At 39.7% G+C, this 14,758-nt stretch overlaps 1 protein-coding gene across 1 annotated transcript in view; it reads left to right on the forward strand.

The window, feature by feature from the left end:
• The first annotated feature begins 3,219 nt into the window (after positions 1-3,219).
• The window catches only part of Lrig3 (leucine rich repeats and immunoglobulin like domains 3), a 45,021-nt gene continuing 33,482 nt past the window's right edge, over positions 3,220-14,758 (forward strand). Inside the window, exons 1-3 of the mRNA XM_077798627.1 lie at positions 3,220-3,735; positions 9,300-9,371; positions 9,563-9,637. Coding sequence (XP_077654753.1) covers positions 3,491-3,735; positions 9,300-9,371; positions 9,563-9,637 — 392 coding nt within the window. The 5' untranslated portion in view covers positions 3,220-3,490. The remainder of the gene's footprint in view (positions 3,736-9,299; positions 9,372-9,562; positions 9,638-14,758) is intronic.

Here is a 14,758-nt window from a genome sequence, read left to right on the forward strand (position 1 = left end):
TACTTTCAAGTAGAACAATCTAAGATTCTTGTAAAGCAGTCTGTGTGAAGAATTCTTTATATATATATATATATATATATATATATATATATATATATATATATATATTCTCTCTCCAACTTCATGTATTGCATGTTTAATCCTCAGTGCAACCACATTGAGAGGCAGGATCTTTAAGGGGTGATTAATGTCATTATTGCAGGAATGGGTTAGTTATTGTAGGAATCTGGTCCTGATAAAAGAATTAAGTTCCACCCCCTTTCTCTCTCCACCCAGGTGATGCCTTCTGCCATGGTATGATGCAGCAGATGTGGGTCCCTTGACCTTGGACTTCCCAGCCTTCAGAACTGTAAGAACTAAATCTCTGTTCATTATAAGTTCTCTAGCTGCAGGTGTTCTATTATATCAGCACAAAGTGGACTGAGACCTCACTTTTATTGTTACCATTGTTTTGCCCTCATTTAATTTGATAGTGTTGTTTTAGTGATTACCTTTAAAGGTTATTACTCAATCTTCAAATTCATTATCATACAAATGAAGTTATTTTCTTGTTGAGCTCATATTTGGTTTACACAATATTTAGTTTAATTGTGTAATTATAGATATAAACCAGTCTGGAACTACTGTAGCTCAGCACTTGACTGGTAGGTGCATACACGTAAGGGTGGACCAGGGAGGGGCTGATTGCCTCTAGATTTCAGCAAGTCATAGCCATCAGTCAGCAGGCCTTACAGTGGGAACAGAGGGTGACAGCTAATCCAGTGAAATGAAAATTGGAAGTCAAATAAAATAGTTTTTATTGTATTCTCAATATACTGATTGAGAAACAAAATCCAGTGAATTCTAGATGCACTCCCAGTGCACTGGAGGGATGGTGAAGCAAGACTTAGGGACATCTTTCCAAAGAAAGGATGCTCAAGTAGAAGTGTTGAATCAAGCAGAAGAGAGACAGTGATCTGAACAAAGGACACCACTGGGCAGAGAGCAGCAAGTAGTTTCTAGAGTAGTTTCTAGAATAGTTTCTAAATGATTTAAATACAATGAGTTTAAAGAGGTAAGTAGAGGCCAAATACAACAAAAAGCTGCCTACATTACTCTGAAGAATTTGAACTTTACTCCCAGGACAATGGGAATGGGTGAAAGGAATTAGGCAGTTGAGTCACAGGCTCAGATTTGAACTTTACGAATATCACTTGACTGCATTGTGGAGAAAGGGCTGGAATGCCAGATAGGAAGGAGGCTGTGGCAGTAGTAGAAGCAAGGGCTGATGGAGGCCTTAATTTGCATAATGTCTGTGGAGATAGAGACAGGATACATTTAGGAGCTAGTTTCAATAGGACTTGCTAATTGATTGGATATGGAGGTGGTGATAAAGAGACAAGGGTGACTCTTAGGTTTGGGGGACAGTCATCTGGATAAAGTGAGGTATCATTCTTCGAGACAGGAGAAAAAGGAGTAAGTTTCATGGTGGTAGAATATAATTCTACACATGCCATATTTGAGCATCCAGTTTGAGATGACCTGTGGGTAGTTGAATACATATACAAAAAGAATTTTCTTTAGGAGAAAAGATCTGGATGGGAAATATGGATGTTGTAAATAGCAATGTATAAATGTGAGTTTGATTGATGGAAGAGGATGAAATTATATATAAGAATGTAGAATAGGAGAAGAAAATGAGCCAAATGGTGGAAAATTTCTGATTACCTATGTCATGTGAGTGATGTCTCAGGAGTAACTCATCATACTAATGCTTACACATGATGGCATAATGACATGTGTATAATGACATCTTTTTTAAAAAGCCTCCAACGCACTATGGCTGACTTCCCTTATGTGAAATAAGTGAGTAATACTGAGCTGAAAAGTGCGTAGTGTGACTACCATTCATCCTGTCCACTTCAAAGCATGCAAAATTATAAATAAAAACTGATATACTGTCATAAGTGTATCATATTTGTACATTATCAAAAAAGGTGGTGGGTTTGATACTAGTGGTAGTTGTAAAGAAAAGGACCAGCTATCTTATCTAAAATAAGGTGTGTCAACTTCAAAGCAAGTCTTTTCCTTTTCCTGAATGGAATTACTTATACAGTGATTTGTTACAATGGAAATCAGTGGATACTAGAGTGGGGGTTAAAGTCTCAACTCCATAAGCAATCTCTCAACAGCAGCCTTTAAACAGTCCCAAGGACAGACATCCTTGGTCAGAAGCTTAAAATAAGCTTCCAATTTTTTTCTTTTGCCACAAACAAATTAGTAACCTCCTCTGGTTCTATTATGTTGCCCAGAGAAGGAAGGGTTAGCAGATGATCTCCAAGGTCTCCATCAGTTTCAACACCCTGTGGTTCTAGTCACCTGAAAGATTAAGTCAGGGCTGAATTCACTAGGTAGTTTGAATGCCTGAATTCATCCTATTCAGCTCTACCCGTCAAAGGCAGGCAAGTACTTTTAGCCTGGTAGCATTCTCAATCAAGATTTGTCACCACTCAAAGACCAGGTAGACTAAGATGCATATATTAAGTCTTTCCTCCAAGGTCCTAGTAAGTATTACTGTGATTATTTTATTATTCCTGGCTATTGCCTGAAATCTATGATTGTCATCACAGGTTTATTAGAAGAGCATTTCCCCCAGCTCCATCCAGAGCACTGAGGGTGGCTATTTGTAATTCAATATACCATTTCCAAAACCACAACTTTCACATTTTTTAAAATTCTTTTTACATTTGGTTCCAATGCAGGGGTGAAAAAAAATCGGTATTAAAATTAGAAGAACTTAATTTTCTTCAAGATCATTGTTTTATTTGTGAATGGTAGGATAACTTATACATTTCTTTAATTTGGAATTGAAGAGTTTCTTGATAACAAAATGAAGTTTACTCTCAGAACTTTCCCTCAATACCTCCAACTCTGCGAACTAGCCTAGTTTTTGCTCACTTGTTTGCGCACTCCCTTTAAGCCCTTCAACTCCATTTGATATATGGTTCCCAGGACGTAGTGGAGACTTCTGGCTGGAGAGGCTGGAAAATGTAACACCAAATTTCCTACAATCTCGGCTCCACTTTCTCCTGAGTCCGGCCCCCGGCTGGAGCCTTGTTATTGTCACGTGGCCTCGGGGTCGCCCGCGGCCTGGCGGGCCAATGGGCGCACGCGGGCCTTACCCGCCCCGCCCCGCCTCGATGCTCCGCAGTTCTGGGACTTCGTGCTTCGCCGCTGGGAGGAGGCGAAAAAGTTTCTTTGCGGGCAAGCTTGCGGACGCTGCTCGGGCTGCAACTCTGCCACAATTTGGCGGTACTTTTCTGTTTCTGTCCTGCTGCTCCGGGGCATGAGAGGGCTTTGGTGCTAGGAGTAAAAGAAGTTTATCTGGGAGCTCGAGAGAGGAGCACGCGGCTGGCATCAGGGCGTTCACTCGTGGCTGGAAGTTTGTAACCGAGCCCGAGTTCGCGCCGGCTGCGGAGCGCCGGGCCGAGCTAGAGGCCTCGGGACCACGATGTGCGCGCCGAAGCTTCGTGCGCCCGCGGCGGCGCTGGGACTGCTGTTGTGCGCGGCGCTGGGCCGCGGGAGCCCGGGCGAAGGCAGTCTTCTTGGCGGCCGCGGTGCACTCGGGCAGCCCTCGGAGGTTGCCGCCGAGCACCCGTGTCCAGCTCCCTGCCGCTGCCTCGGGGAGCTGCTGGACTGCAGTCGCCAGCGGCTGGCTAGTCTTCCCGAGCCACTCCCGTCCTGGGTCACTCGGCTGTAAGTATTCTTCCCGCGGACGGAGGGGATCGGACCGCTCGATTGCGGAAAAGCGGGAGACAGTCAGGGCCTGGTTGCGCCCTCTTCCAGGGCTGCTCTTACTGGCCCAGGCCACTAGCGGCGCTTGGTGGGGGTGGAAAAGGAGCTGTGGGGCCTCAGTCTCCTTCCTGAGTGCTGCGCAGGTGGGCGCTTGGGGCGCCCCACCCGGCGGCTGGCGGAGGTGGGGAGGGGACTCGGGCAATTGCCCGAGCTGGACTTCTAGGAGCTCCTGTCCAGGCCCAGGAGGGAGAGGTGACAATCTACATGGATGACCGGAGTTTTGCAGTTTTTCCTCCGAGTTTGTGTGGGAGAGTGGCCCAGCTTTACCTTCTGACTGGTTCTGTCCCTGTTTCTATTTCCAACTAGTAATTTCACTTACTTCTTTGACTTGGGAAGCCCCCTCAAGTCACTGCTCAAGCTATGGCAGACTTACCCCATGTGTAATTTCGCATTAGCTAGCTGTGAGTTTACCTTCTGGGCCACACAGTGACCCGTTCTCCTTTCGCTAAGAAGTTGGGTGGTAAGATTGATCAGGAGATGTGGAAAGGAAGACACTAGATTTTTCAGAACCAAGGACGTGATTTCTGTGGTCTCTCACAGCCGATTTAGGGGAGAAATGCAGTGTGCTCTTATGCAAGTTTTTGTATTTTCGCTGTGAAGTCTGAAAATCGGAAATCACTGCCAACTGCACGGAAGAAGAAGGAAGAAAATGAAATTTAGTTGGAAATACTGGTCCTTTGTAAACGTTAACCCTTTGTTTCTCCCAGTCCCCAGTTTTGTTAAAATTAAGAGTTCTGTAAAATGTATCAACCCCCCTCCCCCAAAAAAACTTATTTATTTATTTTTAAAAATCGTTATCTTGTTTAAAAGAAAGAATATCTTAGACTCTTTATAATCTTAGATTTGGGCCTAGCAAAATTGCCATGGAAATTTCGGTTCTTAAACAATTGTAGCAGACTGTCCTGTCATTGTAATAATTGGTTGAAGGTTTAGTTAGGTGGTTTAAGAAATTGTGTTTTTACATCATTGTGCTAATCTAAATTCCTTTATTTGTATTTAGAATTTTAGAATTGTTGAATAAACCTTAATTTAATACGAAATTTAAGGAGTGTTGAGTTGGTATTTAATCGCTTATCATGGGATGTCTTACTTAGTAGTTTTTATTACAAGTGAAGAAGGAGATAAGGGCCTTAACCCAAAGCAGGAAAGACTTTCAATTAGTTGTGGCTAATTCCATTCAATTGCCTCTTGTGGAGGTCATGCTGCTGCATTCATGAAATGTGAATGGCTCTATTGACAACATATGGAACTGAACATTTGAATGACTGGAGAGGTGAACACCTATGAATAATAGAGGGACTAGAAAGAAAATGAAGATAGTGCTTCCTAGAATGTTTAGAAATGCTTGGATTCAGCATCAGATCTAACTGTATTCAGTAGTTTTTCAAGGACAAGTGGGCTCTTGGATCATGCCAATGTGCAGCATACTTTTTGTGAATTTAGATGTCACTAAAGAAATAAAGTGTCTCCTTGCCTTTGATTAGAAGTTGAGTTGAACCAAAAGGAGTTCGATACCTATTTAAACATTGTCTTAAAAGTAGCTGACCTAATTAGGATTTTGTTTTGCAGATAATTTGGTGGCACACTAAAAACAAATTACAGTTTATTTGGTTAGCACAGTCTTTAATTACATTTCCGCCAGCAGTAAATTGTCTCAATACAAGTCCACATTCCTTAAATGTATGTGAAAATAAGTTCCACTTGTATAAATAAGCACTTGGTCTGTTGTCAGACGCCCTGCTGTGATCACTCATTGAACAGCCCTGTCATTCTTGTACTTTTGTGACTTCTAACCATCTTTGTAGGTGTCACCAAACCATGTGGTTGAAGTTCTTTATTGTAAATGTTTCTTTTGTTTGTGCCTAAAGCTCTGCAGCTGTCTTCTTCACCTTTGAAAGAAGAAAAAAACAAACAAATGTGGAAATTAGTTTTACCTTCTCTGTTATTTGGCATATTGGAATAGGAGGTGTAAGAAGATGCTACTTAATTTTCACATGATTGAAAAAGCTCTTAAATAGATTATGGAAATAAGTAGAAAAAAGATATTCAACATGTTTTACCTTCCCTTAGGCAATTGAAATAGTAAAAGTTTGCCTTGGGACTAGCTTATGAAAGCATTGTTCAGAAAAAGCACAGTGTCTATTTTTTGTTTCATGTATATGTGAGTATGTATTTTCCCCACTTGAATCAGTTGAAATTCCAACTATTCAGTTGAATAGTTTGAGTTACACAATAATAGTACTGCACTTAGTTCTACTTTCAAAAAGTAACCCCTAATAAATACTTTAATGAAAGTGGCTGTTAAAACAGTAACTCTTTGGAGCCTTGCTCAGGAGTTTGTGCTTAACAGAATTCTGAACCTAAAGAAAGCTTCTTGTTTGAATGTTATTTAACCAAAAGAGGGAAAAATTGCTGATGAGAGCTTCCAAGTATTACTACTTTCCCACTGAAATGTCAGAATTATTTATTTTATCTCGTAGAAAAGTTTGGGTTAGCACCAGGGATCAGGCAAAAGCCAGAAAGGTAGATTCTGCTGGAGTGGCTCCTTGAGTGTTGGCCTGTTATAAATCTTCTGGTCCATACCAGAATTGGGGGTGGGGTAGAGGTAATAGTCCTTATGGTTTTCACAGCTGTTTTTCTATATTTTCCAGACTAAAACTCGAACATAGCCGGCTGATTTATGAGTCACTTTGGATCAGTGTCTTAAAACAGCTACAGCCTGGCTTTTTGTTTTTCAGCTTTCCAGATTTCTGCTGAATTAGCAGCTCTGCAGGCCCAGTGGGATTGATTAAGAAGCTCTGCTGTATTTGCATTTTAAAATTTGACTTAGAAGTCAGATTCCTAAATGCTAAAAGGAAGAAAATGAGAGCTGGAACCACATGTTGTAAATTAATTATTTTCATATATATTTATTTGCTTGCTAATATGCAGGAAGAGAATCTTCTGTCTTGTAGAAAGAGTTTGAGTTTTGAGGATTTGGTTCTGGGAAAATAGTTAACACTTCTCTCCCATACCACCTTTCCCATTTGTTAACTTCACTACAACATTTTTTTTTTTTTTAAATTGGGGAAGATGGTCATTAGTGGAATTCTAAAAACGACGAATCTACCCTCCTCTTTGAATGCTTTATGTTCTGAGTTTAACAAAACACAATAATTGTACAATTGTGAATCTCTCCTGAGTGATGTAGCCATAAAAACAATGTAAGGAAGATTTAGGAAAATGTGACATCCTTTAACTGGAAAGTAATCATTGCTGAAATGTAAACTATATTAAATCTAAATTTAGGTACATTAAAAGTTTCATGGCTTTAAGTATTTAGCAGTAAAAGTCACTTACAGGGCGATTTTTTTCTTCTCCCACATATAATGTGGTTTTAATAGCACACAAAACTCAAGCATGCAAGTGTGTTGCAATAACTGAAATATTTAAGTTTGCCAGCTCCTGCTTCTGGATCAGAAATGAGTGGTTCCCTGCATGTGCCCTGGTCTCTGAAGGTAGTTTCTCATTTTAAAGGTCTTTTGTTTGAGGATCTCATCCCATTACTGGTAGAAAAAAGTTAAGCACTCAATCTCATTTCTCACAGGATTGCCCTGTGGAATAATCCTAACAATGAAGTGGAGAGTGTGGTTTCAGTTTTTTTAATTAAAAGGAAAAATCACCTGTATTAAATGTAAATGCCAGATTGGTTCCCCCTTTGCTTTTAAAACTGGGAAACAAAGGGGGAATGCAGGTTCAATGTTCCTGAGTTATGTCAGTTCAAATGAGACTCTCTGAGGATTCTGGCTGCCTCCCAGGTGAAGGACTCCTTTCCTTGGTTGTTTTTTAAGCCATGTGGGAAATCTGGGACTGTCTGGGGTGCTAAAAGCACACAGGTTTTGTTTGAATCCTAACGTGAGTTGTTAGGCTCACGGTTTCCTTGATGAACTCCAGATGGACTTGGGCCGGACTGTGAGGGAAAGTGTCTGGCTCCAGCCGGTGGTGAGCATGCACAGCAGTGGTTGTAATTGCAGGATTTTTATAGTTTAAAGACTGTGCCAGATTCTTTTTTTTTTTTTTTCATGTTATAACTCTACCAGAACAAATCTACTCATGTCTGTTACTGTCTGGTAGGTCTTTAGGCAAACATACTTGGAATAAAACCTTTGCAGTTTTTTTTTTTCTTTTAAAGGTGAAATAGAGAAATCCAGGGTTTCTCAAAATAAAAACTTGGAGACTGTGAAAGGATCTCTGATTTCTAATTGTTAACTAGGCACCGAGTAACACTTTTCTTCTCTCTGTTTTTAGTTATTTATTTTGGGAGAACATACTTATGCATGTAACATAGTTCATGCTTTTTGTTCAGTGGACTTTAGTTGTTGGAAAACTTTCCTTATTTAAAAAATCTTAAATTTTAAACACAAAGAATTAATTTAGGAAGAGCCAATTTACCTCTTAGAGTGGGCCCCTTGTAAGCCATACTGCAGTATCAGCCCCATTTGCGGTATCAGCTCAGCCATTTTATTTTCATTACACCATTTTGAAGGCACATAGTCAGTGTATTGTTGGAACATACAGGGACTGCAGTCAAGCAATTTGCCAGATTTCGTTTCGAATTTTGAATCTAAGTGACAAGATGAATTCCTTGGACCATCATGTATGTAGGAATTTGTTGTTTTTATATTAGGATTGATATTCTGTGAAATTGTTACTAAGTTAGACTGGGAAACACTAAGTTTGAGTGAGAAACACATTCATTTTAGTGATTGAATCTATCCACAGGTGCTTGTACAGTCTGCTTAACTTTGTTAAAAGATGGTCAATGTGGTTTAAATCATATGTTAAATTACCAGATATTTAGATTTGGGGAACTCCAGAAAGCAGAGGGTTCAGGTGGTTTTGTACCCTTTTAACACACAGGCGTGCGTGCACACACACACACACACACACACACACACACACACACACCCCAAAATTTTAATACAATTTAGTGCCTTAACCAAAACAAACAGTTTGGGGTGAAAAGCAATTTCTGTTTTGTCTGACTGCAATAAAAACATTGATACTTAATTTTGTGATAATAAAAAGGTTTGCATAGAAGCTGTAGTTTCAGCAACCTGCCTAATTAGCCATTTTTCATGAGCCATGATGTCACTATATCGAGTTGGGAGTGGGGACTTGGGAGGGTAAAGCAAAACTACCAGTTCACAAAAGATCTGTTCACCATGTGCCAAAAACATCTCTTAAAACATTTGTGGGTTTAAAGTATTTGAATCTGCCAGTTCTTAAACTAATTTTGTCCTCTAGAGTTTATATTTTTGAGTTTGGTGTTTTGGGTGCCATCTAGTTTGTGGCCAGAGTGGACAATTATTTCTTCAGTTGTCACTCGGGTTGATAGTGCCACTAGTTCATAAGCCCACTCTGTCTTGCATGTTGTTGATCACAGTTTTGGTTTTTAGAAACTAATAATTTTCATTTTCTTAAAGGGACCTAAGTCACAACAGATTATCATCCATCAAGGCAAGTTCCATGAACCACCTTCAAAGCCTTCGAGAAGTGTGAGTCCTAGTTACTTTTTGTTTGAGATTTGCATAAGCTATATTACCTTTTCACTGTATAAACATTTGGATTATAATAAATTATTTAAAACTTTGAACTCGGAAGGAATTTTTAAATAATTTATAAAGTTTTCATATCTGAATTACAGATGATCTAATTAGCCTCCCACCACCTTTTCTCACATTTATAGGAAACTGAACAACAATGAATTGGAGACCATTCCAAATCTGGGACCAGTTTCAGCAAATATCACACTTCTTTCCTTGTAAGTGAATATCAACAAAATTTCATGTGTATGTTTGTAAGAGCCACGGGTATTAGATGTTCCATGGTTCATGTGGGCTAGCTTAAAGCTCTTAAGAGCAAAGTATGAATATTTCCACTAGGATATAATAAAGAAGGATTCTTTAACTTGATTAACTTATTTTTCAACCTGTAGTGCCACTTCTGAATCTCAAGTGTCCATGTACCTTCTAACAACATGCTTTATGTTTTGCTGTCATTGTTAAACTAGTTGGTCTTCAACATACAAAGGAGCCCCATAGAGATGTGTGTTTGATGACATTCTCTATATTAGGATTTTAATTCTGGTGTGGCTCAGTGGTTGGCATGGAATCCGTGGATTACATATCTCCTAGTAGAGAATGATTAGAATTGTTTTGTGAGGATACTTGAGAGTTGGTGGTAAGGCATTGAGGTTCCCTTTTTAAAGTGAGGCAGCTGCAGTGGAAGGTCAGGGTTTAGAAACCTCAACTCGACATAACAACTGAGGCAGTGAGAATTAAATATGTAATTGAAGTTAGAAACATCATCACATGTTATTTTGCAAATAAGAGTTTTCAAATACAATTAAAATTGTGGTTTTTGCATTTTTGTAGAGCATAAACATATTTATATTCGTACATTGAGGTAGATTGTAGAATAATTTTTTATTTTTGAGCATTTAAAAGTAGCATTTAGAATGCTCCTGATTTATTTTCTTAAATTAAGTAATTTACCATCTTAATCTTGAATAATTAAAAAAATATATTTGTGCCATTGAAGCTAAAAACATGTTCCTTCTTTAAACAACTGAAGAGAAAAATCACCATTGTTAGTTGCTTCTGGTGAAGGTGTTGGGAGGGTTGAAATTATACAGTAAATTTCAGGAAAGCTGTTCAATTAATTAAAGTGATCACTACCCAATTGCTTACATCTGGTGATTTATAGAGGTTTGTTTTTACTGAGGGCCCAGGTCAGCCAAGTCACGGTACAGCCGCTCTGTCTGCTTTCTTCTGTTTGAATAAGAACTAAGTGACATTTGATACCGATGTGGTTTTAGCGAAGATCAGAAACAGAAAGGAATGAAAGAAAAAGCAGTTGGTATTTGACAAATAAACACTGAGTCTAAAAAATATTTTTATGCTAGCATTAATATCCATTTTCTTTGTCTTTTACCATTGCTTAAAATATTGGAGTCTAAAATGGAATCTTGGTTTTGTTATCTCACTAGGTATTCTCCTTTGGCCAAAGGAGCTTTTTAAACCCCACTTTGCCTTGCTTTCCTGGTCTTGTGTTTTGGCAGGTTCTGTCAGCATGCTCAAGAGGGCCTTGAGGGTCATGGTACACTTCATTGCCGAGGGGTCTGTGGGGCCAGTTTGTAGCCTGGATGGGGTGAGGAAAATAGTGTGTACTTTGGCCTGGCATAGAGTCGGAAGCCTAGAGCTTGGGAGGAAATTAGAAAATTCTATTGGAAATAAATAACAGCGGTTGTACCCTTTAAGGCTGTAATTTGGAAATAGAAAGCCAGAAGAGTATCTAAAAAGTTAGAAATCGTCAAAATTTGGATTTTTCTCCATATTGTTTTTCTTTGTGTTTGGCTTTAGCAAGAGCTATGTCAAATCAGCCTGAATAATCTCACTCTTTTTCCCCTTAATCTGCTGCAGTACATCTGACCAGTGATTGCGTTGTTCTCATGTAATGATAGAACCAATTACTAATTAGATTATGTAGACTCTCCAAGAGTAATTTGTAGGATGGGCTTACTCAGGCAATGTGGAGAGTGAAAATTTATTTTCATACCTATGAAATATCTTGAGGAATTTTACTTCTGGTTGTTTCCTTCCACCAATGTTTTGTTTTCTCCTGCAGTCTCTTGGATATTGCAGAGCACAACCACTGTTTCTAAAACACTAACCGATTCCATGTTCTATTGCTTAGGCTGAAACATTTTCTTTTTTAAAGAAGAACTTGAAAGTAATCAGAGCTGGATATCAGTATTTAAATACATCTCTGAAATTTTAGGGGAAAAAAATCTACTAAACCACATGACATGACTCAGATTGGATACTTGGTGTAGCGTCACAATTAAAGCCCATATTTTTCAAAGGAGTTTCTAAGACTGTTGGACCCCTGTGTTATCAAGTTTTTAATTTTTTTTTTACTTTCTGTTGTCTAGAGGAAAACTTTTTTCTGGGTTTTTTATACAGGTTAAATAATTTGAAAACTTGTGTTAAAAGGAAAAATTAGCTGAATTTTCAGCATAAGATTTAATATCCAGGCTTCATTTCATTGCTGCCTTGTGCTCTCTCAGCTGGAGGGCCTGGATACAGAGAAGACTGTACCTGGTAAGATCTTCCTCTTAGTCGTAGGAGCCAGGAGCTCATATGTTGTCAAATGATATACTAATGTCCAAAGACATTCAGTTAGGGACTGGTTCTGGTAACATCAGGGAAGCCTAGTAAAATGCCAGGCACCTGGGATGCTGGTTGAACATGCTCATGTACAAAACCCATCTCTAACCTTTTCAGGGATCTTTGAGAATATAAAAGACCTGAATAGACCTGCTTTCCTTTGAATCCCACAGAGTTGCCTCAGAAGTCAGCCCCTGTGCTAGGGACAAGGCATGACTTGTATGTGTCCTTGTTTTTCTCTCACAATTTCATGGCTGTGGAGGGATGGTATTTTTTAGGTAAAGAAATGGAACAATCTTGGGAATGAACATACAGTAAAACAGTTGACCTGGCATAAGTGAGCCAATTTTACTGATGTGCTAGTTTTGGCTCTGGTGGCCCTCCAAATGTGCTCATTCAGTGGAAAGCCATTGTGACATGACCTGCTCAAGCATTGGGCAGTTTTGAAACATGTGGACCTGGGTTAGGGAAGTTTGAATTTGTGACTTGTGCAACATGATTGTTGAATGAAAGAGGCCTTGTTGGTTATTAAATAGGTGAGTTGGGTCTTAGTTGTGATGCTGATGGTTTATATAGTACTGCCCAACTTGCAGACACTTGTCTGGTTTTGAAAAGTGTTTAGGTCAGTAGCTGTCAAAGTTTTACCTGGAGTGCTTGTTAAAAATGGAGCTGGGCACTGTGGCCTACACTGGTGAGTCCCAGTGACTTGGGAGACTCAAACAGTAGGATCAAGAGTTTAAGACCAACCTGGGCAACTTAGTGATACCTGTCTCAAAAGAAAAAAAAAAAAGTGGGGAGGAGCTGGGGATGTAGGTAGAGCACTCCTGGGTTCAATCCCTATTACAACCAAACACACACACACACACACACACACACACACACACACAGAAGAAGGGGGAAAAATGTAGATTAGTAGATTCCCTCCTAGAGTTTCTAAATCAGTGGGTTTGGGTAGGGCCTAGGTTTATTCATTTTAAAGTATTTGCTATTCCATAAGTATTTCTGAAATTACTGATAAGGTCAGTATCACAAATAACCGTTTTATCCTTATCTCTTATCTTACCAGGTAGAACATTTCCTCCAAGTCTGTCGTTTTCTTTATAGCCTGTCATTTGTCCAGAGATGACATTGTTACCCTTTTAGTGTGTGGGGGGGGTCATTATAAATGCTGATTACCTTTGCTGGTAGCCCTCCAAAACGTGCTCATTCAGTGGGAAGCCATTGTAGAGACTTTAAGCTGTGAGACCAACAGATCTGGTATTTGACAGTGTCACTCTGGCCTTGGTATGGAGAATGGCCTGGAGGTGGCAGGAGCGGGGAGAAGGGGGCAGAGGATTGAACCTATGCAACAAGAGTGGGGTTGGCCCCCTTCTACAGTGCTGCTTTGGTCACATAGAAGAGTAATTAAAGCAAAGCTCAAGTCAGACAGCCTGGTATTAATTGCTGGCTCCACCCTTTGTTAGTTTTGTGACCCTGGGCAAGTTACTTTCTTTCTGTTTTTTCTCAGCTTTAAAAGGAGAATAGTAATAATGCCTATTTCACAGGATTATTGTGAAGATTCAGAGAGAGGATACAGTAAAGCCATTTGGTACTCACTGAGTGCTCAGCGACTGAGCCATGACGGTGGTGATGGAGACGATTCATTTCAACTAAAATGTGTTGACTCCCTGTTGTGTGCCAGGCTCTGTTTTAAGTGATGAGCAGTGATGAAAAACTGTGAAATTTCCCTTCTGTTGAGGAGAGAGAGAAAAACAGATAGGCAAACAGACTTTAAAAGGAAAGATGACTTCAGTCCATGACAAAGGCCGTGAAAAGGGATTAGAATGCTGTGGCAGATGTCCTTTGATGTGGTCAGTGAAGGTGAATACTGAATGCTGACCAAGTTCCACCTTGTGCTGGGCATAGTTCTAGGATCAGAGGAGTAGTGAACAGAACAGCTCTCTGCCCCCAGAGAGCTGACCTGTTGGAAGGAGGAAGGCAGAAAACACCTGGTGTGATATCAAACCAGGAAGTGTGAGGAGTGTGTGTGGTCACAGAGGGCTCCCAGTTGACCGCCCTGCTCCATTGAGGCCCACTTTGCCTTGCAGACCAACTCATATATAGGCATAAAATGATATTGCTGCTGCTTTTCTCCTCTGCTGCATTGTGAGGCCTCTGTGGTCGAAGTTCCTTTCCTTAATGCAGGTGTGTGTCATAGTTAGTTAATGCTTAATGCATGAATTAAGGAATATTTATAAATATTCATATGCATTTAGCATAATCCAGAGAGATCCATGTACATTTAGTCTAAACCTGTGACTAAAGATTTACTATTGGAGACGGTTCAACTATGCATACTTGGTAAAATAATAATAATTATAAATTATTACAATAATACTGGTTGAAAGAAAAAAAAAATGAGAACAAGAGAAGTAATTTCAGTAACTCAAGGATTCACCTCACCACTCGAGCAAGAGAGAAACCTGCTCTGGAGTATGTGGGAGGTGGGAAATCAGAACCCCTTTTCTCATTTGTCTTTGTAAGTTTGAATGTCTCAGCTCACTAAGGTTGACTTTGGTATTTAGAAATACGGCTTTCATAGCACATGTGCCCTTCACGCTTGTGGACTTCTTCATCAGGTCCTGAACTTAAAAATTCAGAATATAATAAACAATGATAAAACACATAGTCTTTCCCTACAAAATTGATCTGCTCCCACTCTGAAGGCAGCTGGC

The sequence above is a fragment of the Urocitellus parryii genome, chromosome 5 (assembly GCF_045843805.1).
Source record: "Urocitellus parryii isolate mUroPar1 chromosome 5, mUroPar1.hap1, whole genome shotgun sequence".
In the NCBI taxonomy this organism is placed as follows: domain Eukaryota; kingdom Metazoa; phylum Chordata; class Mammalia; order Rodentia; family Sciuridae; genus Urocitellus; species Urocitellus parryii.